This window comes from Etheostoma cragini, chromosome 17 (genome assembly GCF_013103735.1).
Source record: "Etheostoma cragini isolate CJK2018 chromosome 17, CSU_Ecrag_1.0, whole genome shotgun sequence".
Classification (NCBI taxonomy): domain Eukaryota; kingdom Metazoa; phylum Chordata; class Actinopteri; order Perciformes; family Percidae; genus Etheostoma; species Etheostoma cragini.
In genome coordinates, this window is record NC_048423.1 from 3971656 (window position 1) to 3999630 (window position 27975).

General features: G+C 41.1%; 3 protein-coding genes and 1 long non-coding RNA gene across 9 annotated transcripts; 3 read left to right on the forward strand and 1 right to left on the reverse strand.

The window, feature by feature from the left end:
- Positions 1 to 1277: 1277 nt before the first annotated feature.
- On the forward strand, positions 1278 to 27225 carry LOC117959986 (galectin-related protein B-like). Of its 4 annotated transcripts, none has more exons than XM_034897410.1 (6): positions 1278 to 1452; positions 1994 to 2080; positions 2170 to 2258; positions 2893 to 3079; positions 6009 to 6110; positions 16738 to 17532. In XM_034897410.1, the coding sequence occupies exons 1-6, from the start codon at positions 1420 to 1422 to the stop codon at positions 16858 to 16860; spliced, it is 621 nt and encodes a 206-aa protein (XP_034753301.1). In that variant the 5' UTR covers positions 1278 to 1419; the 3' UTR covers positions 16861 to 17532. The 4 variants fall into 4 exon arrangements, with proteins under 4 accessions (XP_034753301.1, XP_034753300.1, XP_034753299.1 ...); XM_034897409.1 differs by lacking the exon at positions 16738 to 17532 and adding an exon at positions 27205 to 27225 and having other exon boundaries at positions 1285 to 1452; positions 1988 to 2080; positions 6009 to 6174; XM_034897408.1 differs by lacking the exon at positions 16738 to 17532 and having other exon boundaries at positions 1285 to 1452; positions 1988 to 2080; positions 6009 to 6210.
- On the forward strand, positions 11312 to 14363 carry LOC117959987 (zinc finger protein 184-like). Its single transcript, XM_034897411.1, has 2 exons — positions 11312 to 11686; positions 12830 to 14363. Exons 1-2 carry the CDS (start codon positions 11452 to 11454, stop codon positions 13705 to 13707), a joined length of 1113 nt encoding a protein of 370 aa, XP_034753302.1. The 5' UTR covers positions 11312 to 11451; the 3' UTR covers positions 13708 to 14363.
- On the reverse strand, positions 17508 to 18078 carry LOC117959988. Its single transcript, XR_004660051.1, has 2 exons — positions 17940 to 18078; positions 17508 to 17831 (listed from the first exon to the last, which is right to left on the reverse strand). It is a non-coding gene; the product is annotated as an uncharacterized LOC117959988 (long non-coding RNA).
- aftphb (aftiphilin b) lies at positions 18753 to 27844 on the forward strand. 3 transcript variants are annotated; one of them, XM_034897401.1, is made up of 10 exons: positions 18753 to 18878; positions 20198 to 21771; positions 22098 to 22270; positions 22464 to 22590; positions 22856 to 22912; positions 23027 to 23140; positions 23914 to 23974; positions 26685 to 26777; positions 26947 to 27070; positions 27236 to 27843. In XM_034897401.1, the coding sequence occupies exons 2-10, from the start codon at positions 20233 to 20235 to the stop codon at positions 27369 to 27371; spliced, it is 2424 nt and encodes an 807-aa protein (XP_034753292.1). In that variant the 5' UTR covers positions 18753 to 18878; positions 20198 to 20232; the 3' UTR covers positions 27372 to 27843. The 3 variants fall into 3 exon arrangements, with proteins under 3 accessions (XP_034753292.1, XP_034753291.1, XP_034753293.1); XM_034897400.1 differs by having other exon boundaries at positions 18759 to 18908; positions 27236 to 27762; XM_034897402.1 differs by lacking the exon at positions 22856 to 22912 and having other exon boundaries at positions 18759 to 18908; positions 27236 to 27844.
- Positions 27845 to 27975: the final 131 nt, after the last annotated feature.

A 27975-nucleotide genomic window follows, 5' to 3' on the forward strand; every position in this document is an offset into this window, starting at 1 on the left:
CTTGATTTTTTATTTCACAACAATGTATATATTTAAGTAATGACTAAAGGTCCCCTGAATTAGTTTTTAGAGTGTACCGAACACCACCGAAGCGCAGCAACCTGTTCACCGTGATCGTTTGGTCTGATTGGTTGAAGGACTTTCCAATTGCGTACAGAGTCATTTGAACTATGCCCGTCAGTCAAAACTCTTGTGCAGAAAAAATAGAGAACAGACTCTCCAGACCAATGCTCAGTCTCAAATCTATTGAACTTGGCTTGGTCTGGTGATGGCCAGACTATGTGTGTGGCCTTGACCAACTGCCACTTTGCTTGTTTGAAAGCCATGATGTCTCTCTCTTTCTCATTTGTGGGCCAAATTCTCTGGGCGGGCAAAGCAGAGAAAGTATCCTTGCCCCCATAAGGAACAAGATTCCAGATCGGCCCATCTGAGCTTTCATTTTCTCAAAGGCAGAGCAGAATACCCAGGACTCGGTTACACCTATCATCGTTTTCCTGCTTCAAAGCACACTGGTTAAAGAAAAACCATGACCTCACATGGCAATGAAGTCAAACGAGTCTAGAGGGATAAATAAAGACATCATTTTCTACTAGAACTGTGTAATGCAATTTAAAGTATTAGGCTAAATCCTTTATATAAACTGCTTTTAATTGGCTGAGGCATCCACTACAGTAGGTCTAGCATATGGAAAAGGACTGTAGTGTTGTTTCGGGTTGTAATGCCTTCAACTGTACACAAAGGGGCAGACTGAACCAGGAGAAACCCAAGCACACTGAGAGAGTGGGAGATGTTTGGATGCACAGGAATGGACAGAGACGGTAGGGGGGGGGCAATGTAAATATCCACTTCATTCACTGAAAAGCAATTCGTGTTCCAGGCCTCCAACTGAGCACTAGCCTACTGGTCTATTTATATAATAGCCTTAGAGGTTGAGTCCATCAGAAGTATTGAGTGACGAGTGTGAACAGTTTGGCCAATTAGGCCACAGCACGAGCACCACCGTGTTACGTTTTAATGAATACAGGGCACGCGAGTGCAGCTGTCTGGTGCTCATACGTATTTATTGTTGTTCCAATCCAGAAAAAAAGAACTAATAGAGTCCAAATAGCGCGTTGCCTAATTGGGTGAAGGGTTGAGTCAAATCTGTGTGATTAGCCTTCTCCCAACAGACGGGGATTAAGCTTTTGGTCCGTAATTATTATAAAGCATACGTCAGCAGATTTCCACCCATTTTCTAGAGACAGTGGAGCGGGGGGGGGGGGGGGGGGGGGGGGGGGGGGGGGGGGGGGGTGTCCTGCTATGTCTGTGTTCTCTGTGAGACACAGGAATACCCTACTGAGTCAGTGCCACGACGCTGACACACCACAGGCAGGGCTGCCTCTGCTCCCATAAGAAGCATCCTATGCTATTCTGTTCAAGATGGCGGTGCAGGCAGCTGAAAAGGACGGAATAGTGAGTATTTGGGGGCTTTAAGGGCACGGGGGAGGGATGTGTGGGCATTTATTTGCTGTGCATAACGCCGTACTGCGATGTAATGCCGATTATCCCGGGTTTACTGTAAACGCGGAGTGCCATGCGCAGCTATTTCACAGCGCGAGGCGACTCCTCTTTCATCTGTGGCCGGGGAGGACATCCAACATGTTCGCGGTGAAATGGATTGACGGTGTGTGCTCACCTTGGACGCTCAACCGGTGCTCATTTAAAAGGCTACCGCAGTGTGAAATGCGTTCAATTTGCAGTTTGTGATGCTAATTTTTAATCTCACATGGCACACGACAGGATCCCCGATACCAACATGACAGGTTTATTGCTGCCTCCAACTCGTCATTGTTGGGAAAAGCCGCATGCAAGGCCACACTCGGTGTAATTAGCATCAAACAGGCCTGCAGGCTCATGCTGGGTGTTTAACCTGAGCCAAGGCCATTTGATATACCTGATAGACAAACATACATGACCGTTTTACATCTTGTGTCATTTGTCACTGTTGTTGAAGAACGTGGAAAATGACTATCTGAACGACTCGCTGGAGAACCCCGCCGGGCTCATCTCACCTGACAAGGAGGATCTGTCTCATCTGCTGGTATGAAAGATGCATTAACGGTCTCCTCTGTAACATTGTTTGATGTTTGCTCCGGACTGAGCTTAATAAATTGTATTTCATTTGCATAGACGGTGCCATTCAGCGGGCGAATCCGTGGGGGCATGCGGCCGGGGAAGAAGATTATAGTGATGGGCATTGTCGAATTGGAGCCAGACAGGTAAGATAACACTTAACAATGCATGTACATCTTAGCTGGAGCCTAGCTAGTCTATGTGATGTTATCCAGAGTGATTTTAGAGATAGGCTTTTTGTTCTTAGACCAGTCATACTTGCACAGCCACTCCAGGACATACTGTGTGGGCAGCCAGAGAGAATTGTGTCTTCTTAAGTATGCAGAGACAGGGCGTTCCCCTTCTAGCAGGGAGAAAACAGGGGGAAATGGGGGGGAAAAAAGACCAAGTGAGCCACACTGGTTTGGGTGTGTCCTTGCCCTTCATGGAAACTTGGAAGAAGCCTCTCCATGACCTCATCATGTTCAGAGGCTGCTGTGGACACAGTTTTCATGGCAAAGTTCATGAGAATGTCCTGGCTGACAGAGTTGCACCAAAAACAGGTTTCCTTTGTTGTATCTCCAGTTTGTTGCTGTAATCACGTCCACACACACAAAGATGGTTGTGTGTAAACAGGGGAGGGGGGGAGGGGGGTAAACCAAAACTAGCAGCAAGGATTATACATAATTAAAACACAAGGTTTTTCTCCCTTACACAGCAGCAGCAGAATTATGCATTTGACTCATCCCAGATTATTCACATGCTGCCTGCCTGACTCCCCTGTTTCCTTTCCTCACTCAGCTTCAACGTGAGCTTAACCTGCGGCCGCGACTCGGAGAAGGAGGAGACTCTGCATGACGTGGCCCTGAAACTCACCGCACGCTTCGCTGACCGCCAGTTCCTGCGAAGCGCCCGCATCTCTGGGAAGTGGACACAGGAGGAAGTGTCCACCGACTACTTTCCCTTCATCCCCGATCAGCCTTTTAGGGTAAAGATCCTTTTTGTATTCATGTAAAATTCACATGCCAGATGGTTCTGGTGCTCCCTGTTTGCAAATAAGTTGTTGTACACGTGTTTCTATGAAGATTGTGTGATGCTGTCTTTGCCTCCAGCATCCTTCTCCTTTGATCCATTCACATCTGTTCTTCATTATCATGGTTACAGTTAAGTTCATCTTTTCTTTCTTATTTAAGTTGTTAAGGTAGAGATGGCTTCATTTTTGGGAAAGAGACTTCAGATACAGTATTAGGAGACCACTAAAGTCTATATAAAATAGACTTCAGATACAGTATTAGGGGACCACTAAGGCCTAAATAAAAGGGACTTCAGATACAGTATCAGGGGACCACTAAAGTCTATATAAAAGAGACTTCAGATACAGTATCAGGGGACCACTAAAGTCTATATAAAAGCATCCAAAGAACACCATGCCATGAGACCTTTAACAGTCCATTTTGAGGCAGTGTGAAGTCCTGTACAATAAACAGGAGACATCACTGTCTCTATTGCTGCCACAAGAAAGTTTTAAAACACTATGAAGGTAAAAAACTAAACACAAGAACTGAACTGGCCAAGAGTTTGTGTAACAGCTGACTGTTTCCTGCAACAAGCTACAGCACAGTCTCTCCTCTTGTCTTTCTCCATGAAATGAAGCCGCTTTCATTTACGGTCGGAAATGCAGAGATCTATAAAAGATCTGACAGTAAACACTTATTGTGAAATGTAAGGTCTCCTTGTGCTACATTTGGGGGTTTATGGCAAATGGGCCGTTCATGTGACCCTCCCATTGCCACAAAACCCTGTGGCGAATCGCCAGACCGCCTGATCTAGTGTCAATGAAGGTTTGAGTATGCTTCAAAAGAACTAGATCATACAATGTGTTGTCCAACCACGTCAGAATGCCGGGGTGTCTTTATAGCGGTTTCTAGGCCAATTATGATTCATTTAAGTACTGCAAACAAGGCAGTGAACATAAGGTGCAAAGACAAAACAAGTGCAAAAGGGTGCAAAAATGTAGAATGTAAACAAAGCAGAGAGTCGTGATAATCGTTCAAATTTGGATATCATGCAGACTTCTCCGAAATCTTTTCCTCAAAGTCAGTCATAGCGGTGCACTTGTGTGCGCATGCAAAAAGGAATGGTAGTGGTTTTATGAAGAAGGAAAAAAAGAGAGCTTGAGAGATTGAAACCTTGGTTGCTTTTGAAACCTCCGGGCACCTGCCGCCAGTCTCTGTGTGAAGTAGATTCTCAGACTCTTGTTTTTTTTTAGATGATGTTACACAATCCAACTTATGATGCTTAAGAAGATGAGTGGCAATAATTTGTGCTGTAACATTTAGTTGAGTAGTTGACAGTTTTTTTTTTTTTTTTCTTCAAGTAAGAATGCTCAAACAATTCCAACTTTGTTTCGAAAGTTTTTTGACGGACACATTTAGTAATTACTTTCCTCATTGGTTATTGTAATATTGTTTGTTTTGTGTTTTTGGGTTGGAATATTTCTTTTAAAATCCTGTCGTGAACATGACAATCAATCCACTGTACGAGTGACAATCACTTGGAGCCTTGGAGTAAAGAAACAAGAGACAAACAGGAAACGTTTTCTATGCTACATCATACAGTATCTATCTACTGCAAACACAGGCTGTATCCGGTGTGCTGGTCTCTACTGCAAAAGGGGGACAGCATCAGCTGTTTGTGTGTTGGATGAGGTTTTGGGGGGGAGGGGGGGAGGCGTTGGGCAGCAACAGCAGCACATATGCATAATGAGTAATTCCCATAAGACCTGAGGACTTGTCCGCTCTAATAAGTCTGAATATGCACAGGACTAACACATATGGTGCTCGCCTAAAAATATATGATGACGTGTGAACTTACCATCTTTTTACAAGATGATTCTACTGGAGGAAAGAAGGTTCAGTCCTGAATTTCTTCCACAGACAAAACAACGGCCATCGGTGGCTTATTTTTAGCGTTGATCCCTGCGTGTGGTTTTGTAAAGGCAGCTCTCCGACAAAGATCATTGTTTTGTGGTCGGAGAGTGACCAAGCAGATCAGCACAGTCATGACTCCGTCAACAGCTGGAGGCTGGAGATTAAGGCTGTCATACAGATGTCAGAGGCATGCTGACAGACACATGACGTGCTGTGAGGTCTCAGAGGACGATGACTGGTTTCTGTTAGTTCATCTTGCCTCAGGAAGTGCGATCATCTGGAAAAGTTAGTTTTCTTTGGTCCAAACCGTAGGGAGGTTTGTTGAGGTTCAGCTGCAAGCAAAGCCGGTGCCTGTTAGCAGAAGAGACAGGAACTCACTTTTAGCTTATTAATTAGTAAGACGTCCTTTTGACAAATTGGTAGTTAAAACATATTTCAAAAACAGCAGATATTAAGCGTCAGTCCAGGTTGGGATTTGCTCTTGTTAAACATTTTTAACTGGTGAACACCCTTTTGTACATTAAGCCCATATAAATGTGTTCAGTAAATGCTTCTGTATTTGGTGAAAGCTGCACCTTTTTAAAATAGTTTCATATTGACGATGGAAGAAAAAACCCTGATATGGTGTGCAATGTGAAAGTTATAACTGGGTTCTACACAGACGCTGAGCTTTTTGGCTGTAGCAGAGAGCTGTTAAACTGATCGTTGCAGCTCTAGTGCTAAGCTAACATCTCCTGGCTGTAGCTTCATATTTACCGCACATCACTGCTCTCACTCTCCACAAGAAAGCAAACGAGCCTATTTCCCAAAGTTGTCGAACTTTTCCCTCCGTATTCATCGGCCTTTATGGCAGTTTGATGCTCCAGTGCTAATGTCATAGCTTCTTTATGCATTTATTATAATTTGTAAATTAATTTACATAATCTCAACTCTCTCTCTCCCTCCTTTGTTCCTGTTTCTCCCTTCATTCCCCCCCCCCCCCCGCAGATTGAGATCCACTGCGAGCACCAGAGGTTCCGGATATTTGTGGACGGACACCAGCTCTTTGACTTTTATCACAAAGTAAAGTCTTTGTCCTCTATCGACACAGTACGGATACAAGGAGATCTACACATCACCAAGCTCGGTTAACATCCCACTCCTCTTGCTCCGCAACTCGCCTGTGAAGCAAGGACTTTCCCACAGAGGAACACACTCTCACACACAGAAACACATACACACACGCACACATACATGCGCCTGTTACGTCATCATCCATAACCCATCATGCAATACTCTAGCAGCTTAACAACTGGGGGAAAAAAGCTCTGGTGTCGACGAGTTAGAATTCTTCTGCTACATTTTCATTCACTTCTTTCCATTCCTTTCTGTTGAACCAGGATGTGATAATGCTTTGAGGGTGAAACGTGTTTTTCTCTTTGTAGCCCCAGTTTTGTCACATCGGAACTCGTGGCTTATTAATAGCATTCTTTTTTATGTTGAGTTTTTTAGGGATGCTAAACATAGAGGTACATAGATGCAGGTGTGCAGGGCTTTCAAGGATAGAAAAAATAACTTGGTTGTTATTGAAACTGGTTACTCAGGAACATTATCTGGTACGGAGCTGCAAATGTGCAAGCAAACTGTTGCTTACAGATGTACAAATGTGGTGACTGAAGGTTTTAATTCTGCAATTCTTGGGCTTACAGAACCTTTCCAAATCTTTTGGTTAAACAGGAAAATGCATGTTGATCAAGCTAAAAAGAGACACTGGTCATAAATTACTGGGATGTTAACCCAACCCATATGACAAATATGCTGTCAAATCCTCCAGTATCTGACCTGAGCAGTGTTAAAATATTCAATCTGGGCCTTGATTTATTCCCCCAATGGCGGAAACATGATTTTCATAATAGATAAAAATAGTCTTAAAGCATAATGTTGCAGGTTGTTGACTCTTTTTGGAATTTATTTTACTCCGCTGTAATTATTGTGGTTATCTTCAAAAACTCAATCTTCAGATCACAACAGAGCGCACTATTACACCCTGATTTCTCTGTGCTGATGCATCTCCCTCCCACCCCCTTGGGTTTATCCCAGTTGTCAAGGTAACACACTGCAGTCTCACTGACCTAAATCCCCCAAAATGAGGATTATATCATAACAAAATGTAGCAGGGAGTGTCCCGTGTGTTGGTAGTTTTAGTGATCACTGCAGCTGTTCTCCTGAAGATAGAAAGTCCAGTGTGCCGAACAGGAAGTACAGTTATGGCTGTTCACTCTGGTGGGAGAGAAGAGAAATGACACAGTTCCTTCAGTTATAAATGTTGATGAATCAATTACTTATTATATGATCCATTAAATATTAGTTGTATTATTTATGCACTATAAAAAAAGGCATTTAAACCCTTTCCTAATCCCCTAAAGGGTGACTTATCAGAACGTTAGAAAGAGCTTGGACCAAGTTGGAAAAGCTTAGATTGGGACAGATATTACACTTCATATCAAACAGAAAATTGAATGCATGTTTTTAATGCAGCGTCACGGTTCGTGTCCACTTTTTGAGTAGCTCAACAAAGTGAAGAAGCAAAGCGTGGTACGCAGTTTCTCAAGGATGCACAGAAGTACCGTTAAGATTTTGACATTTGTACACTTCTGTTTCGATCTAAACAAGCTATTTTTCATCACCTTTTGCTGCTGTGAATTTGGAGTAAGCCATGACATCCGTGCACAACAGTTGCACTGACTTTCCTGCAGGGCACTCCACCTTTGCCCACACTAACAATGCTTCCTTTTTAGATTTCTGAGCCAAATTTAAGGAATCCTCTTTGTTTGACATCTTGTTACTGTCTGTGCACAGTGCGCTGCAGCTGTGTGCAGCATTCATTCAAAATACAATGCACTGACTATTTATTAGCTCCTTTCATGTAGTAATAAGCTGCTCTGGAGCAGAACTTGTTTTCTCATGGTTGGTCAGACGAGGTCCTCCTCAGCTGCCCGTTCTCGCTTGGCAAGCGATGCTTGTTTGTTTTCAGACACAAACATGAAATGAGTGCAGTTTGGTATGAGAGGGCAGTGAGAAGTGCAATTTGAAAGGCAGCGTGCCAGTGCAAGTTATCGTTACTCTAGCATTACAACAGAACAAATGTCTGTACAAATAATGTGTAATTGTGTTGACCGGGTGTGTTTTTTTGTTTGTTCTATTAACTGGTGACCATCCATTTGTAACGCTACAGTTTCCTGTAATTTTAATAATATATACAATGTATAAAAAAAATGGCCATAACTCAGCAGTATGGATGTGGAAAAAAGATGTTTGTGTTAAGGTAAAGTTTTAGCTCCTCAGCTAGGAATTATGGGGGAAGGAGATCAACAAGTTAAGACTTGGTGAAATTAAGGGCTGAAACCAGGGAGTGCACAATTTTATGTATGTGTGCGGAAAAGCACGGCTAAACTGCATTAACAGATTGTTGTGGGTTTTCCAGCTGTGTATTAAGTGTTTCTGCAGGTACATAAGCTGTCATGGTGCTACATACTAATGTGGTACTGTTGCACTCTAAAACAAAGTGTGTTGGGGTCCACGAAAGGGACTCACAACTGCTTAGTATTCCAGTATAAAAAAAAATGTTGGTACATGTGCTTAGAAAACCCTGCGTAAACCTTGACATACGGTTTCTTCTTGAAAGATGTTGTGAAATACAAGTCCCCTTCCCTGCTATTAATTTAATTGTGCTTCAACCCTTTACAATTGCAACTGAAACAATGAATGTTATTCTCTTCCTGATTGTAATCTGATGATAATTACCTAAGTGGAAATACAGTTTTTAATATATGGAAACCTTTATACTAGGTTGTCACGATTTGGGTAAAGATGTGAATCAATTTCTTTTCTTTTTCTTAGAATTGATATCACAATTCTGTCACTTTTTTTTTTTTTTACCATGACAAAACAAAACAAATTGGCAGTAACAAATATAGATTTTGTTTGGGCACCTACAGCTCATCACGCAGGTTTGTAAACATAGAGGCCTCAATGAAGAGAAAGGAGAGCACCTATTTTTTATAGCCTGTTTTCATTTAAGTTAATAAAAAATAAAAAAATTGAACAGGCTGAATCGTGCAGGCCTACTTCATACCCTCATGTTAAAAATAGTGTGTTTGAACAGTTTGTTCGACCAAAGGTCTGAATGGTACTCTGTTTTTGGACTCTGGATGTACATATTTATGAGGAATACCAAGCTGAGTTACAAGTAGAAAGCATTGTGTTGTGCATGTAAGCTAGTACCTGGCATTTGTGTACATGAACGATTGAGGTATTATAATGCACGTTTTCTTTCCAGTCAAGAATGCTTTTTCTTTTTTTTTTCATCTGCAGAACTGGTTCTTATTTAAAATGGCAGCCGGACAAGTGTTGTAGCCACTTAGGGAAAGGGAAGGAAGGCTGGATAATGAATACATTGGAAATACATAGTTTAGAAATTACATAAAATACAGTTTGAAATACTACACAGAAAACAAACTTAAGAGATAAGTGCACAGGTACATGTATAGCCTAGTATTATTGAAGATTCCAGTTAGGTACCTACCAAATTATATATTATATATTTGAACAACCCTGAAACTAACATATCTAAATCAAGCTTCTCTTTACCACAGGACTTTTAATAATTAGAACACAATGGCTTTCTAAAAAGTGCTAAAAACTAGTGACATGTTGTGACGACTAAATCATGATGTCCATTATGATCTGTTGCTAATGTATCGTATGGTTGTACAATCCTGTTATCTTTTCTATTTATTACAGTAGTAGTTTATTACAGAGTAACCAGCAGGGTTTTGTGTGGTAACGTCATACCTACTGTATTGGTAACGTACTTTGTATGAAGGCATCTTGAAAAGTTTTTTTTTTTTTTTTTTTTTAATGGTCGTAACTGAGGTCAAAGATGAAATATCGTACTACCCTGTGTGACGGAAGTGTGTAAAATGAGAATTATAATCAAAGTTGTTTTCCATATACCGCAAAACAAGGTTAACCATCATTTTGACTTGTGTGTTTCACCTGAGGATCACCAGGGGGTTGGCTGATGTGACTTTGATCTTCTGGAAGTTGGCTGTTTTTCAGACGATCAAGCAGCTTTCTAAGAGATTGCCACAGACAGCTGCTCCATTTGAAAAAAAAAAAAAAAAAAAAAAAAACTATTCCCTGAAATATCTTGAGACGACCCTGATTTTATGTCTCATTGAGACTGCACTGGACCAGTGTTTAAGATGAAGACAGTATATTCTACCGATATGTTAGACCTCCAAATGTTTTTTCTTCTCCTCATGCTTTTGTAACAACGGCTTCTTTGTAAACCAATAAACTTCTCATCTTGGAAATGTTCTTGGGTTCAGTGTCTCAGAATTTTCACCCAGACAACAAATAAAGCCGGTAACTACAGCTTTGTTAAACTAAGGTGTGGGTGTGTAATTTTTTACTCCCTTAATATTCACTTAATAAATGCATCACTAATTGCAGAGAAACACTGAGGGTGACTCAAAAAGTGGGCGGCCACTCCAATCCTATTTCATTATTTAAATATTTAGTTAGCAACTTTACTACAAGGAATGTTCATAATTTAATACATGTAAGTTTATGTAATTTGGTAGGTATTCAGGTGTCTTAAGGTACACAACACAAGGCTACTTAAAAATTACCAGTGCTCCAGATTTTGCTGCAATCATAAACAAACTATAGTTATACAAATGTAAAGTTCAAACGACACTCAATATCCGTATAATATCAAATATAGGCCTACTTTGTTTAAAGACATTGTCCGGCTCAAAACAACTTTTTATTGATTCGAATAGATCAAAATTAATACATTATCTTTTAGTAAGTGGATGAAATTATTTTTGTATTTGCTTATAAAGCCTTGGGCTTTTTTTCTTTTGAAATGCCCATTCAACATCGAACCTATAGGGGGCAGTGACTCACCAGCACTGATGCATTTAACATGCATAGGCTGTAAAAAAAATATAAACTAGCTGAAAATAACAAGAATAAGACAATAAAGGTGAGCTGAATCCGAATATGTAAAGGTGTAGAATACATAGGTATATAAATATGTGTATATACACACACACACACACACACACACACACACCTACCTACCTACCTATCTGAAATTGACGATACCTTCTACCTACCTAAACTGAGCAATCAGCAACGTGGGCCGCAAACCACAATGTCCGCAACCCAGTTTCTATGGTTTCCTCACAGCTTCACTCTTCGCAAAGTTACGCATGCGCGATTCAAACCTGCCCCCAATTCACATCGGGACATACACGGATTGGGGAGTGACCAAAGCCAGTAACAGCTTCTTCCAGCGGGCCGGAAACGCAACACAGAATTTCTTCTTTGTGGGATGTGACATGTGCCGCCACCAACACCAGGCAGCACCGTTGTTTTCATGATCGCCACAGAGCCTTGTACGCCTGACTGTGACTCTCTAACACCCCCCAACATGTCGGAGTCGCTGCGGGTGTTCGTCACTGAGCGGCTCGCGGCGGCTGCCGATGAGATTTTGGGTTTGATGGAGAAAACGATCACCGAGTACCGGGACGAGGTTTTTCGGTCAAAGAGAGAGATCCTGCAGCTGCGCAGAGAGCTGCGCGAGAGGAGATCGGAGATCACCGCTGCTGCAGGTCTGAAGGTTTTCCTCTGGTATAACGTTAGACCTTTTCAGAGCCGTTCAATCTCTCCCAGGGTTACTGGACCTTTCCCGTGGTTACAGTCCCGGCCCCTTGTTCACTTCCTGTCAGTTCTCTGCAACAGGAAATCCACTTGGGGCCATCAAGAATGTTTATGTTTACAACATGATATGGTCCTTAGTAGGGCTCGACTGTTAATCATAAAGTAATCGGAACCGAAATTCTGAACCTCTAAGCGATGTGACTTTCCGATGTAATAGTTCTTTTTTTAATCCTGTTAATGCTTTCTCCTTACATACTACTACCGCGTCACGTGACTCTGCCCAGTCCAGTCTGCAACACGGAGAAGCGCACACACACACACACACACACACACACTTTAAATCACGCCAAAGGTTGAATTCCTACACATGTCAGCACCAAGTTCATTAGAGATACAACATTTGGGTCACTGGCCTTTATCCGGCATAAAATGCCCAATATGAAACACAAATATAGCTGTACGAGAACCGCAGATTTCAACAACCTATCAAAAGACAAAACACCTGAGAAAAACACATCATTCAGGGTTAAAAATTAGAGAAAACAATATGAGGTATGTCAATGAGTTTCCCCAATCAGAACAGTCAGGAATTGAGACTGAGAGGTGAAACTGCACATTTCTATTCCAGTGCTTAACTAATTTACACACTGGTCCAACAGAGGAGCAGCTTCTCTAAGAGGCTCCGACAGCTTCGATGCTGCAAGGACCGCTACAGAAAATCATTCACACCACAAGCAATAACACTTCTTAACACGTCATCACTGGGTGCTAGATGAGACTTTTGGACACCACACTACTGCACTAATGCAACCTGCGCAATTGGTTTATTTACATTTATTTACATTTAGCATATTATTAAGCAGTTGCACATTTTTGTCTTCCCATCCTGTACATATTCAAATATTTTTTATTTTATTCATATTATTATTTCATGTATATATGTATATTTTTCCTAGTATTTCATTTATATTTATATTTGTGCTTTGTGACTAATTTTGCTGCTGTAACACCGTAATTTCCCATTTTTCTTGGGATCAATAAACATCTATCTATCTATCTAACATCAAAGTCAAATGTTGTTTCATGTTCAACAGATGGCCCTGAAGTGTCAGAAGAGATGTTTCCCCCTCAGCAGGCGTGGAATCCCAACATGGAGCCGCAGCAGAGCCAAGATCTATTATTCCAGCAGATCAAAGAAGAAGAAATGGAGCTCACAGCGACGCTGGAGGCCGCTCCCTCCCACAGTGTGCAACTACTTTATAGTAATACAGAAGGACCTGCTAACTGCCAGGACTCTTCATCGCAATACTCTGTTGCTGCACAGGTAAATAAAGAAGAAGAACAACAAGAGTGGAAGCTAGACCCAGCTGCCAACTGTCAGGACTCTTCATCAAACTGTTCTGCTGCACATGTAAATAAAGAAGAAGAAGAAGAAGAAGTTGAGTGGATGCTAGACATGACTCCAGCTCACAACAGTCGTGAAGCCTCCTATCAGGCTGCCGCTGTTTCTCTAGAGTACCTCAGCTCACAGGAAGTGCCCAGTGATAGTGTCTGCAACTTCTGTGGAGACATATTTGAGACCAAAGAAAGTTTATCAGATCACTTACAATGTCACACTGAAGTCAAGTTCTGTCACATTTGCTGTGCCTGCTTCCTAAAGGATGTTGACCTCATAAGACACGTGGGTGAGAGCCACCCTGGCGAGAAGCCTTTTAGGTGCAACGAATGCGGAAAGGCATTCCTGCGGAAAGACTACCTTGTAGTGCACCTGCGGACCCACACTGGAGAGAAACCTTACAAGTGTCCGTTCTGTGACAAGTCTTTCGCCCAGAGAACCTACCTGTGCGTTCATAAGAGGATCCACACTGGGGAAAAACCGTATGGCTGCAGGGTCTGCGGAAAACGTTTCAGCAGCAGCACGGCAGCAAGTCATTGTGTGAAATATCATAGAGCTAACCCAGTAAACAGCTAGAGTTACTAGAAGTCTACCGTGCAGACACATACTGGAAAATGAGGAAATTGTTTGGCAAATGGAAATCTGATGTGAGTTCAATAAAAAACAAGTTGCCTTTTTTTTGTATGTAAATTAAAAGTCATATAGTAGAAGTGTGCCAGCTGACTCTAAGGTCTCTTTTGCATTTAAGTTTTTTGTACCGGGTTGGCCAGCGGTTGCCTCTTTAAGGAGCTGAGTTAATGGCTTCAGTATATTCGCTAAAAATCAGGGTTAGGGTTACATGGCCCGTGTTATCGCTACTGCTATGGTTGAAGCAATATTTTACTATATTTTGTTGCATTTTTTACATTTATTTTTCACTAACATTGTAATAAAACATTTTCACTTCCCTTGTATGTAAATAATATTTGTGAATTTGGTGAAAACATGGGAACAGCAGCAGCTTGGGGATGTTCCATGCCAGTAATTGCTGTCAGCCGGCAGCCATCATAATGCTAATCCAAAAATCCACAATGGCCCAATATCTAGATTTCTTGTAAATACTGTATATTGAGCTTTACAGATTTCCCTGCCCCTCTCTCCCCTGTTTGATCCAGTTTGATTTCTCTGATTTTCCCACTTGATGAAGTTTCAAAATCTACCCTTGCATTATATTTATTAAAAATGGCTTTGGATCACTGCTGTCTTTTTCAATTACGTACTTTGGTACTCAACATTTGTCTGTTGTGTCTTAACAGAGACAGACAGACACACACACACTCACACAGCTGTATGTGTGATTAGAAAAGCGCTTCGGATGTTGACCCAGTGTGTAAGAGAGATCGTAAGATTGGATACGGATAAAAACAATTATGGTCTGGTAATTTTTTAATTATTAAATAATTTAATAATTGTAATACAATTACTGTTTTCGAAAATATCCATACCATTAAATGCCCATTACTAAATAAGTAACAATCATTTAATTAAATGTAATCACCATGTTTCATGCGATTTTGAAATGCAGATTACACATCTCCATTCACATGTGCAAGTACTTTGAAAAAAAGAAGCTGCATTCCCATGTTGCTCATTCAAATTGACTTAAAAAAAAAAAATTGTTTTAATCTAAAGGAAGATAAAACGTAAGACTTTTGTTTGTTCAAAACGCTGCCTTAATTAAGTTGTCAAAATAACGTTACTCAAACTAAACACTGGCAAAAGTAGACTACAGAGCAGGCTTCAGCTAAATTAAGGCTTTACAGTAAGAATGAAGACAAGTATTAAGTAATTGTATCTTAAATGAGAACAAGTAGAACCGACGTAAAAGTTAACGTTAGCTTTTTGGAGGAGGCTAACGCATAGACAGTTATAGAACTGCAGCCTCTCCTCTAAGCGAAGCCATAGACAGCGGCGCCATTTTTATGCTACCAAACCATCACTCGCCGTTAGCATTCTATTGACCGCCATTCATTTTTGCGCCACTTTGACAGCAAATACCTTTACATTGGAAGCGTTTCGAACTCTATTTGTCCGTTGTTTATTTCTAAAGAAAAACACGACAATGTATTAAAGGCTCCGTTACCTTGTAGCTCACGCTATGTCTCCGTAGCTGACGTTTTAGTGAAAATGGGCTAACGATTGTGTCATAACCCCGCAACTTACTGTCGCACGGTAGAGGAATCACCGTATAGTACAGGGTAAGCTCACAGCAAGGTTGGACTTACATTTGATGTTTTGGTTTAATTGGTAATGTTAACTAGCATATTAGTTAACAGTAATTAGCCTGTGCCTATGTTATCTCCTTACATATACCTACGCTCTCCGTCTCTGCAAGATTGGGAATGATTGAGATTCTCTTGGCACAGCTACCAAAAGACTTACAACTTTCAGACAGGTTGCTCACGTCACAACCACGTCGTCAAGCTCAGTTGGAGGCTGCGCAGTAACGCCTAGCCATCACCGGAAAAGTACTTCTAGCTAATATCCTTTACTGGTCTCCGTCCAGAACAACGGGATCTGTTGGTCCATTTCTTTAGTTGTCTATGGCCCCATCCCATTATTGGTGCGTTTTTCAAATCCTTAGGAGTTTATTTCTTTATTGAAATTCAGTGTGCCACCCTCTAGCTTCATTTACCGGCGGTAACGTTAGCCGTCCAGTGCTCTATCATGCCGGGGATGCAGCTGCTCAGACTGCTGGTCAACGAGCGACTGGCAGCGGCTACCGAGGAAATCTTTGGACTTGTTGAGAAGACGATAGCGGAGTACCAGGATGAAGCTGTCCTCTCCAGGAGAAAGATTATCCACCTGGAACAGCAGATCCAGCAGTTTACCGTTTTACAACCTGAAGTAATGTTATTCAAAGCAGGTTTGTGTCTAATGTAACGTTAGACTCTAGCCGATAGACATAGTTGGAAAGCGTTGCTTAGCAACAAATTGACTATAGGTGTTGATGTTATAAACACAGGAGCTGGAATATTGTACGGCAGAAGTATATTCAGCATCTTACGACTTCACAAGGTTAGGTTTTGTGAATCAGCCCATATTGTAGCGTACTTCACAACTTCATGTGACTAAGATTGGAGGTCAACAGCTGGAGGGAAGCAACTAAATGAACACAAATTAAACTAATGGCTGAAAAAAAAAGGTTGATCATCCACCTTTAGTAGTACTTGCACTACAGTGGCTGTCTTAACATAGAGGCATAGGCAGGCGGCTGCTTGGGGCCCCATACCAGCGGTTATAGGAGAGGGGCCCCCATTGAACCTCAAAGAAAAAGCCCCTTATCATCATGAATGCTTCAAAAGCATGGCAAATGTTATTAATATTCTTAAGAAATACGTTGAAATGTTGAAGTAACGGTTTAAATGTCAAGTTCATGGTTATCTGTACGTACACATAGATACACTCCCTACTTTCACAATGAAATGGACTAGTCCATAATGGTGCACTACGCAAAAGATAAACACAGTGACAGGAGGACTGGGAAGTGACTTTTATAATTATATTTGTGATAAATATTACTGGGTTATTTAATAAGTTATAACACATGTCCTCTCTGTCTTTTAGACATCCCGTCAGTCTCTGAGGAGATTTTGCCAGACCATTTTTCCAATGTGGAGGATAATGAGACCCATGACTCTCAGCAGCTCAAACAGGAGCAGGTGGATCGGTGTATCAGTCCAGACATAGAGCCGGGTACTTCCAAAGATGCTAAAGTCAGACATCCTAAATCAGAACCAACCACTAACTGTGAGCCGTTCCTATCTTCCACAGCTGAAACTGTGAGCGCAAATGCATACATAGGCGACAAATGGAATGAACGAGATGATTCATTGTCGCCTTGTTACAATCAGATGATGCATCAGTGTTTCATGCCAGACCTGAATGGTGACTCGTCCAAGGATGCAAATGTCAGACTTACTGAATCAGATAAAACTGCTCAGTCAGACTGCCAGCTCTTTCCAGCTTTTGGCTCTATACCTTTAACATTGAATGATGATCAATCGATTGGGAGTCCCAGTGACACTGCTTTGACAGAGCAGGAACAAGCCCAGAGGGATGAAAAGGCTTGCCGTTTCTGTGGCAAGCAGTTTAACAGGGACTCTGATCTGATAAGACACGTTTCTAAGATTCATATGACTGCAAAGGCCTTTAAATGCTCTGAATGTGACAAGGAGTTTGCGTGTAGGGGCCATCTGGATGCACATTCAAGAATTCACAGAGGTGAAAAACCACACAAGTGTTCTTTCTGTAGGAAGTCATTTGCTCAAAAGTCAAATCTCAATGTTCACTTGAGGTTGCACACAGGCGAAAAGCCATATTTTTGCAAAACATGTGGAAAAATGGTTACCTATAGTTATCATCTCCAAACGTGTGGTATGAAGGAGCAAAAGGGAACCAAGTCATTTTGCTGTATGGTTTGTGGTAAACAGTTTCTCTCAGCTTCAAAACTGGGGGTCCATAAGAAGAACCACGAAGCAAGGAAACACCACACTGTTCTGTAGTCTTTCGCCTGATCATCAGACTGAATTGACATTTGTTTTATGTCATTGATTATTTTTATTCATCATTTGAGTATCTGAGCAAGTGAAAAATGTAGGCAGAGGTCTGGAAGGGCAAAGACAAACAATCACAGACGGCTAAGAAAATGTCTTCCGTTTCTGTTGGTCCATTTCTTTAACTGTCTATTGAAAAGAGAGAGCAGATTCCCCAGACCAACGCTCGGTCTCAAATGTATTGAGCTTGGCCTCCTCTGGTGATAGCCAGACTAGACCTCAATCTTTTTCAGACTGGTTTTGGTGCATTTGAGATCTCTGACCAGTTCAAGCCTGACCTTATAGTTCCTGTTACTGCTCGTGGTCATTGCACTTCTTTTGTAAACAAATAAACCTTTTTTTTCTATTTTGTAATGATAAGAAGCTTTTGTCATACATGCAGTCTCTCATAACCTGGTATTAAACACTTAACAATGTAAAGTGTGGATCCAGCACAAACTCTTTAAATTTAGAAGCTAATTTTAGATCCATGTTCATCCTTGTTTACTTGCATGCTTAATATTGTAAACAACGTCAACTACTCTACCTGTCTGAAAAGGTTTTCTCAAACAGGAAACATGTCAGATTGGGGAGAGTCCATGATATTCCACTACCTGACAGCAGGCAGCCACATTGATCATTTATCTACTTTCTTACCCTAAAATTAACTATAGGGTCATTGGAATTAATAGCAGCACAGAGACTGGAACATGCTTTATTTCTTTTCCCAAATGTCACATTACATTACTGCTACTAATACTTATAATTATAAAAAATCATTACCATAAAAGCAATGGAAGAAGTACTCATATCTGTTAAGTAACATACAGTCCTAAATACTTAAGTAAAGTAACTCAAAAATTGTTCTTAAGTATAGTACTTACCTAGTAAATACCATACTTTCAACCACTTCATAAACAAGTAAAGCGGAATGAGCAGGGGTAGGACCACATCTGTCCAGTAGGTGGTGATAGTTTCTAAATTAGAGATCGTCTATTTTGAAGAAGAGTCGTCGTTTGGTATTTTCCCGACTCCAGTTCGCGATGGGTAATACAGCACCTTGAAACGGAACATAGTGAGAGGTCTTTACGTCTTACATATCCCAGTTGATACTTAGGGAGAATGGTGACAGAGGATGGAGAGCCAAGCTTCGGCACAAGAAATAGACAAGAAGTGACGAGAAGGCAAAGTGAATGAGTGTTGGTAAATAAAAAGCTGGCACTTTGTATTCTTAGCTAACGTTAGCTGTTAGCCACGTTTAAATAGCACGTCAACGTTTGCTTTTGACGGATAGCTAGCTTTAGATACCGGCTACACAAGCTAGCTGGTGGTAATGTAACGTTAAGCTGGCTGAAGAAAATGGCAGGACATCAAGTGTTTTTTTGTTGTTGCTTTTTCGACTATTCACAAAGCCACATAAATACCTTAATCTGTTGTGTAATAATACTTAAAAAAAATGTTTCAGTCAGCATTGTATTGCAATATTGTCTTGTGTGTTTCTGTTGAAGGTTTAATACAGGTAACGTTACTAATCCATGATCCTGAAGGGGCTGCTGCTATAGGCGCAGGTTTGAACTGTTCATCCTAGCACAAAGCTGCGGATAATGTTTCCTGTATCAGCTTACTACTGCGGCCAGCACTGGCTACTTTTTCCTCTCCTGGATCTGTACCCGAGTGGGGGAAACAAAAAGCTGGAAATATCTGACATGACATGTAAACGCTTGACAATATTTTAGGAGACATAAAAAGAGCACGTTTGAACATCTAAGTGCAATAGATTTACACATAAAGTGCAGATTTTTTAAGCTTCTACTTTGCGGAACAATCATGTTTGAAGGTTCCTTTATTTTAACAGTCTGCTAAATGTCTGACCTAAACCAAAACCACAAACATCAGTGCATCACCCATAAATCAGTACAATTAACTGATACGTTAATGCATTTCAAGCATTGTCTCTGATGCGTGGGTGTTTGTAATTTTGAATTAGGATGATAAGTTTGTATAGCAACCATCAAAATCAACCTTACAAACTGCTTCACATAAATGAGGAATGGAAGCAAACCTGAATGATACATATTATAACATGCATGATATATATATATATATATATATATATATATATATATATATATATATATATATATATATATATATATATATATATATATAATAATGACGCAGTGGACCCAGTACATTAATGCCTTAAACATAATAAGTAAACAAATAGGCAACTCATGTTAGGGTGTTAAACTCTCAATGTACAATATGATGTCAATTGAGGTGGGCGTGAGGGTCTATCCAGGCAAGGGGGTGAGCTGCACCATGGATAACGCCACCATACCTTAACTTTCATTGTTGGCTCAATCCATCACTCTCAGAAAATATCAACAATATTGTGCTGAGCAATCGCCATCATCAACACACTGAAACATTGTTGTCTGATTCTCAAGAAGCTGTTTTTCTTGATGCTCTTTTCACTTTCCCTCTCCTAGGTGCATGAGGCCTTCAGGTGCTGCTAGGAGAACCCATGGAGCCAGACATCATACCCTTGCACCCCTCCTCCCCTCCTCCACTGGATGATGATGGCGATGGAGAGGCGGGGTCAGAGGAGGATGAATTTGGGGATTTTGGTGGGTTCTCTGTTGAGGTGTCCTGCTCGCCTATTGACTTGACTGATCCTACGGATTCACCATGCAGCCTCAGACAGCCTTCTACCACCACAAAGCCAGCCACACATCAACCCAACTTTAGCTTTAACTACCCAGTTGAACAGTCCCAACTCACGTCCACTGTGGACTCGGGGTCTGACAGGGGCAACATAAACATGGAAGGTCATGATTGTAATGCTGAATCCTGTGTGCACCTCACAAATGGTTATTCTGAAAGAGACCACAACTCTGGGACCAACATAGCCTCTGCAGTGGGTGTGTGCTCTCCCATGGAAGAAACAGGGTTTGCTGATTTTACTGTGTTTACAGAGCAGGCAGTACATCCCTGGTGCTGTGGCTTCTCTCCCATAGGCAGCAGAGAGCAATGGGATAGCCGAGGGGATGGGACAAACTCTTCCAACAGCTTAGGTGAACAAATCTGTTATCCAGGACAGGAGGTTGTTACGGACTTTGAGCCCAGATCCCAATGTGCATGCAAGGAAAAAGAAAATGTTTGCACTAAAGTCAAGCACTGTGAGAAAAGAGATGCAGCACTCGTGCAACCATCTCAGGACCACCATCAGCCTCAGGAAGCTGCAGGAGCAGGTTTGGATTTTCCACCCGGAGAACTTCATTATGGGGAGGAGGGGTTAGGCAAGCCTGGAGACCACCAGAAAGAAGAGAATCATAGTTTTAATTCCTTACAAACCCAAGAGGTGCAGGAGGATGGAGTGTCAGAAGAAGACGGAGAAGATCGGGCAAAGAGCACTTCCACCGTCCCCCAAACATTTAGTGTGTATGAGTCCGCTTCAGAAGACCTGGCGTCCTTCTGTGATGATTTGTCATTTGAGGGTCCTTCTGAGGACTTGGAACCAAATGTTTCATCGCTTGTTTCACCGGAGGATCAGACTGACTGGGACCAGACTGATGATGATGAGGAAGAAGAACTGGGAAATCACAGGCATTCTGGCTGCTTTTTCAATAACAGCATGGCAAATCTCAGACAGTCTAAGGAAGAGAAAGGCTTTCATTATTGCAACCCATCTGCAACTCAGGAAACTTCTGCTACCTCCAACCAGTCCCAACCTGGAACACATACAGAAGACCAATTTGCAGACTTTGAAGACTGTAGTTTTGAGCATCACAGGGACCACGGGCATGTACAAACTGCAGATGCAGTGGTGCAGAGTTTAGGAAACCTCCCACCGAGTGACAGCTTTGCTGATTTCTGCTCAGCGCCAACACTGGAGGATGGAGAGGGGTCGTGGGCGGAGTTCAAGGACCAGAGTACTCAGGAGGAGGAAAAAACTTGGACGCAGTTCAGAGAGCCAGTCAGCAGCCTGCAGACTGATGGGGACACTGAGGAGGAGCAGGACAGGGCGGGGCAATATGGGGTTTCTAGGAGGAACAGCTGTCAGGTGGGAAACATTTCCGTAAAAACTGTCTTAATTGTTGCTCTTTATGATGGTAATTAAAGGCCACAGAGAATAATGTTCACATTTCCCTGAAGTTGTTTCTGGCAAATGTATTATTCAGGGCTTGTCTTGCATTATGTTTTTCTTTTTCTGTCATTATTTAGGTTTCTTATTTATCACATGCTGGACAGACTTTTTAAGTGTTTCACAGGCAATTCGAAAATATATTTTATAGACATTAAAAGCTTTATATCAAACGAAAGTTCATCACATATTTTGAACATTTGATTTTAAAAAGAAAAAGCCTACTTCCTTCTTTTTTGGCTTAGGTGTCTCTGTCCTGCCGTGTCCGGCAGCTTCTCCTGGCCAGTTTTCCAGAGGTAGAGGTCCCAGCGGTGGAAGATGGGGAGGAGGTGCTGAACCTCGGTGCTCTGCTTCACGCCCGACACCTCCCTGAGAGTGAGGAGGAGGAAATACCTGAAATCTGTCCCAGATCTCAGTGGTGAGGACTCCCTGCCAATGGTGTTGGCTATGTTGAAAGTCTGTGAAGTTTTCAGGACCATGCAGTTTTACCGTTGTCCTTTAAAAAAAAATATATATATATATATATATATATATATATATATATATATATATATATATATATATATATATATATAGTCTTTTAATACACAAAAATTCCCACTCTTTCTCAGGATTCGGCAAAGGGTGTGGTGGCCACACCAGGACCTCCACGATGCAGTTGGCCTCCAGTTTCAGTGGGGAGGTTCCCACACAAATAGGACTCTGCTCAGGTGCCTTGGTGTGGAGACTAGGAACATTGTGAGTTTTGCAAAACGTAAAAAAATACCAACCATCTTCACCAGTAACTGAATTAACACGCTAATACTACAACATCAAAGAACAATGACCCCCATAGTGCGTTTCAGGCCAGGTCAAACGTGACTCACAGTATCTTATGTACAGTATATACAGTATGAAAATAGGATAGACATTCAATAGAGTTACAAACCGTTACACTCCTATTTTACTCATTCATATCTAATTTAATGCTGTTTTCCTTTTGTGTGTCTTGACCTTGTGTAAGGTGTTCATTGGCATGAAGAAGCAGCCAGTGGCTGTGCCTGCTTTTGCATCCAGCCTGGTGAGCAGCATTGTAATGGTGTAAGAGCAGCAGTTTCAGGAGTCATTATCATTGATAGTCCACGTTCCTTACCTTGTTTTTGTTCATTTCCATCAATTTTTTACCACTCATCAGGGAATGCTAGAGCCCACCAAAGACTCTGTGCCAGCTGTCTGTTCTCCGGGACACACAGCAGGCACAACACTTGCACCTCCAGGGCCCCGGGACACACCAACACATTCATTGCCGGTAAATTTGTCTTTTTGACTTGAGTTGATTTACTACAGCTGTATTGAAGCTAGAGTGCGTAGTTTATGTTGCCCCCTTGAAGAATTCTAAGTAATGACAACAAAACTATCGGCACATCCAATTGGTACAAGCCTTCCATGATGGTGCACAGCCCCCACCCCTCCTACATGCAGTTGTTATAGCATGGATACCCGATTCGAGTCCATCGGGAGCCCGTCGGGTACCGCCAGGGACCCGGGTTTGGACGGATATTTAGAAAAGGGTTCGGGTTGGGCTTGGTCACATCAGCGCGATAAGACATTTATTGTAAAAAGGTGCTGCGGCTCCTTTAAGAGAACTCAGTGTGTGTGGGTCTGTATGTGTGGGAAGTGGGCAGAAAAGAGGCGGGCCAGGCCGGGCTCAGACAGAAAATTTCAGCCTGAACCGGACTCTATTGCTAGTAGCCAAGGAGGACATGGAGGATTAAAAATAAACATGATGGACTCTCTGAGGAAGTCTGAGAAATACGGAGAGTTGAGTGGTGCCGATAGTCTTAATTAGCTTTGTAGCAACTCATTTGTCAATGGCTTGAATGTAACAGATGTTCATTAATATCAAAAAGTTACGCACTAAAGCTTTAAAGGCAAGAGACTAGAGACAATACATGCAAATGCTTCGTGGGACACAGGATATTACTAAAGACATGTATTTTACTGCTCACACTATTAACCTTGCTCTACTGTTGCATTGTGGTAAGTGTCAGTTTTACATGCCGTTTACTTTTCTCTGTGTAGGAGGCGCTTCCTTCCAGCCATCTGGACTGGAGCAGCCGTGGCCTTAGCAGCTCTCAGGACGGTACGTCCCCTCGTCGAGCCCCCCACTTCTGGGGCTGGAAGTAGTCTACAGTATCAGGCCCTCCTGCGTGGCTAAGCCTAAACCTTTGAGTTTCCTCTGGACTCCTCCTCACTTCCTCCAGGGCATGTTCTGCTTCTTTTCATTTCGGCTGTGTTTCCCCTTTATTCACTCAGCACTTGGGTGATCACAACATTTTGTGATTTAAATGAATTTCCACTCATGAATAACACAGATAGACTCAGTGTTCAAAAATCACGTTTTTGTCATTATAATTTGTCCAAACAAGAAAACTAACATATATATATGTAACATCCAACAGACCCAAAACTGGGACTCAAGTAACATGGATGTGAAACCAAACAGAAATAGCCCCATCAGTCCCAATTGTTCCAGAAGAATTACAGGAGAAACACTGTACTGGCTTCCTTTTTCTCCCTCCCTTCAACTACTCTAATTTATAATATTCACCTGCTGCCACCTTTTACAAAGAATTTATCTCAGTATTTATCAGTCTCAGTTGTTATGGGGGAATCTTATTTGTTAAAAGGCTGCTTAAAACTAAAGGGAAGTCTACTGAACACAAGATGTGCATTACTGTTATTGTACTTGATGATTCTGAAGTTATTTTTAAAAACCACAACACAAGCATCTGAGCGTAAAATTCGAAATGACTGTCCCATTTGCAGAGAACACATGCAACATGGTTATAATATGTTGATTTATCAGATGAGTTTGTTCAAAGGACTATTTAAATTGGCCAATGTGGGTTCAACTAACTCTTCCAGTAATAATACTGTGGTCAATCTTGAGACTTAGCCTATAAATCTGACAGCATCATCCAATATTTGGCTTCATTTGACACAGTGTCTTTAGTTTTTGATAATTTATTTGTTCATATTAGCTTGTAAAGTGTTTCTGATCCATTTTGGTGGATTAATCAAACATTTTCAAAAAGAAAGCAACACAGGTATCAGTCATTATTTACTCAGGAACAAATGTGATTTAATCTGATTTAGTACAGTCGTGATCAGGATTTTCACATGAAGGATGTGTTTCTAATGTCACGATTATGTTAGGAGTGTGTATATGGGGAGTGCTCTCTGGTAAATTAAATATAATTCATGGAGGCAATAAAGCTTTTTATATGGATGCATCAGTTAATGACATATGACCAAGGAGCCTAGCTTGTGTTTGCTGTCCTTGTGAGTTTTATTGGGAAGTATTTAAAGTTTGAATTTCAGGACAGTGATAGACAACGATCTTTGTTACACAATCCATTTGCTGCTGCCTGTTTCTTAAGTGGGTAAACACAAAAGTATGAAGAAATAAGACGTATAAAAATAGGCTTTGTTGCATAACCATAAACATAAGTGACTAACTTAAAAAGAAGAAAAAAATCAAGAAGTGGTAAAAGTCACTATTTTTCTATTGGCTGTAGGAATGGTTTGCTTGACTTGTCAGTTCCATATTTAGTGTTTCACTGTTGAATCGTCAGCACGCTGACATGTTTAACTTTCAGCTCTGGTCTGCAGCATGCAAGCTGTCAGAGCTAATAAACATATTTCATTAATTTAAAAAAAAAAGACACTTTGTTGAGATCACAGACAACGTTTCTATGGATTGCGGTCTCTGACAAAGGTGCTGTGATTAGATTCCACTTGTAATAGTAAAGTATGGACAGCAGAGGGCACTGTAGGTGGCGCTGAGTGCAGCTAAGAGATCAAAACCATAGACTGTATCAATATTCATACAGTCTATGGTCTAAACACATTTACTGTACTCACTGTCCAAGTCAAAAGAATTGAAGCAATTTAAAGTCAGACAAACAACCATGTAAACAAAAGGAAACACACTTCATATTTTGAAAAATATGTCTGTGCAGTCTTATATTTAATTCTTAATTTCCATATTTTTTTCACATGGTTGGTTACATGAAATCCGTCACTGTGGTTTTGATTTATTCTGTGATTAGGTTAAATGTGTGGGAGATTATTGTCATAATAGAAACAATAACTACTGCTGTCACTTTATGCTGTATGCTTTTTATCCCCTCCCTGTGCACTTGTGCGTAATTCTTCATGCTGAATAGGATAAAGGAGTGTTTATTCCCAAACAAAAAACAAATATTAACTGAAATCTACTCAGTATTTCATTACCAGTCAAACGTGTTTCTACAACTGAAGTCACAGTATTTCATAATTGAGTTGTGCCTTTATGCCAGCAATTGTTTTTTTTAAAGTACTTGGACTTTGGAACTACTTTGTTGAGATTTTTTTTATTATTATTTTGTCAGATTTACTGCTCGAATCTAGATTTAATGCACTGCAATCAGGAAATCCTTGTAAATACTGAAATAAATCAGTCGATCCTTTCTGCTTGGTTTTGCTTCTCTTCCCCTCAGCTTTCCTCTCTTTTTTGGAAGCTTCATCAGTTTATTTCTGCAGTTGAATGCAATGTTGGGAGTAGTCAAACGGCTTCACAGCTTGCTGGGATTTAGTGTCATGCAAAGGATGTAAAACTGTTTAGTCAGCGCTTTTAATGGTGATGTCATTTTCAAGTCTAGCTAGATATTAAACATTGTTATTAAGGCAAAATACTATATAATTGAAAATGTTGAGCAATACAATACATTATGAATAAGAAAACAAGGTACCCCATCCTTCCTCACCCTGCAACAATCCTCACGCACTGTATCCCCTTGTTAGCACAGACTGCTCAGCTCTCAACCTGGATTGTTTTGGTCCTGAGGAGGAGCGCAGATCCTACTGCAGCAGCAGCAGCCGTAGTAACAGTCCTCCTCCAGGTCAGCGTGTTAAACTGCAGAATTGTAGATTTTATTACAATTTATTCAAGGTTTATGGTTAAAGAAACAGCCACAGAGCAGCCACCAGAAAGCTCATGCTGTGAGTTGGGTAAGTCCTCTTGACACTCATTGAGTTTTATGCGTTTTTTACACACATTCACATGAAAAGGAGTTGACCGTGAGCTGTATGAGTTGACCATCAGCAAACTGGAAACCAGCGCTGGAAGTAGCCACATGGAAGACACCTTGAATCGGCTTATGTCCACTGCAGAGAAAACCAGTACTTCAATCCGGTCAGCTCAGTTGCACTTTTGCAATTATTTTTAATCCTTTTCAAGCATTCACTCAATGAAACAATGATCCAAATCATTCACAAGCTTCTCTTTATGTATTAATAATGCAACATCTCCTTGTCTTTAATGTCTTTAAGTAGTGTTTGTGTGTGTGTTCTTTATCAGGAAACCTCAGCAGAATGAGGGCCTGAGTGCCGAGGCTTGCAGGCTGATCTCTGGACTGCCTAACCTGTCCTTCATGCAGGCCAAGGTCCTCATGTTCCCAAGCATCCTCCTACCCAAAGAATGCTGTTCTCCTTAGTAACAGTGACATGTGATCTCTACACACATTCAACCCTAACAAACTTTAGTGCTCAAATTTGACAGCAGTAAAATCATCCTAAATGCTATTCTTATAGCCTAAAATGTGATGATTTTTCTTAAAATGTTCAAAAATGAAAATGTTGAAAACTGTTACAATTTTTTACAGGTGTTCCAAATTGTTGTACATTGAGGCAGGTTCTGGTCAAATTTGACCTGAATATATTGAATTGATTTATTGATCCACCAGAGTACAGTAGGCAACATCAAGGGAAATTATGTTTTTAAGGAATTTTGAATGTTACTAAATAACCCGGATTAAGATGAACCCTATACGTCCCGGCCAACCAACAGAGCTCAAAAGAGGAGTTGGGGTGACTGAGGTAATAGCCAGTGGTGAAAGAAGTACTCAGATCCTTTACTTTCGTAAAACCACTAATTCCACACTGTAATATACTCTGTTACAAGTAAAAGTCCTGCAATGGACATGTTAAGTAAAACTAGGTAAGTATTAAAAGTATATGTACTCAATGCATAAAAATCTTCACATATTGGTCTAATCATTTCAAATGGACTTGTAGACCTATATATTGTTGGGTAGATTA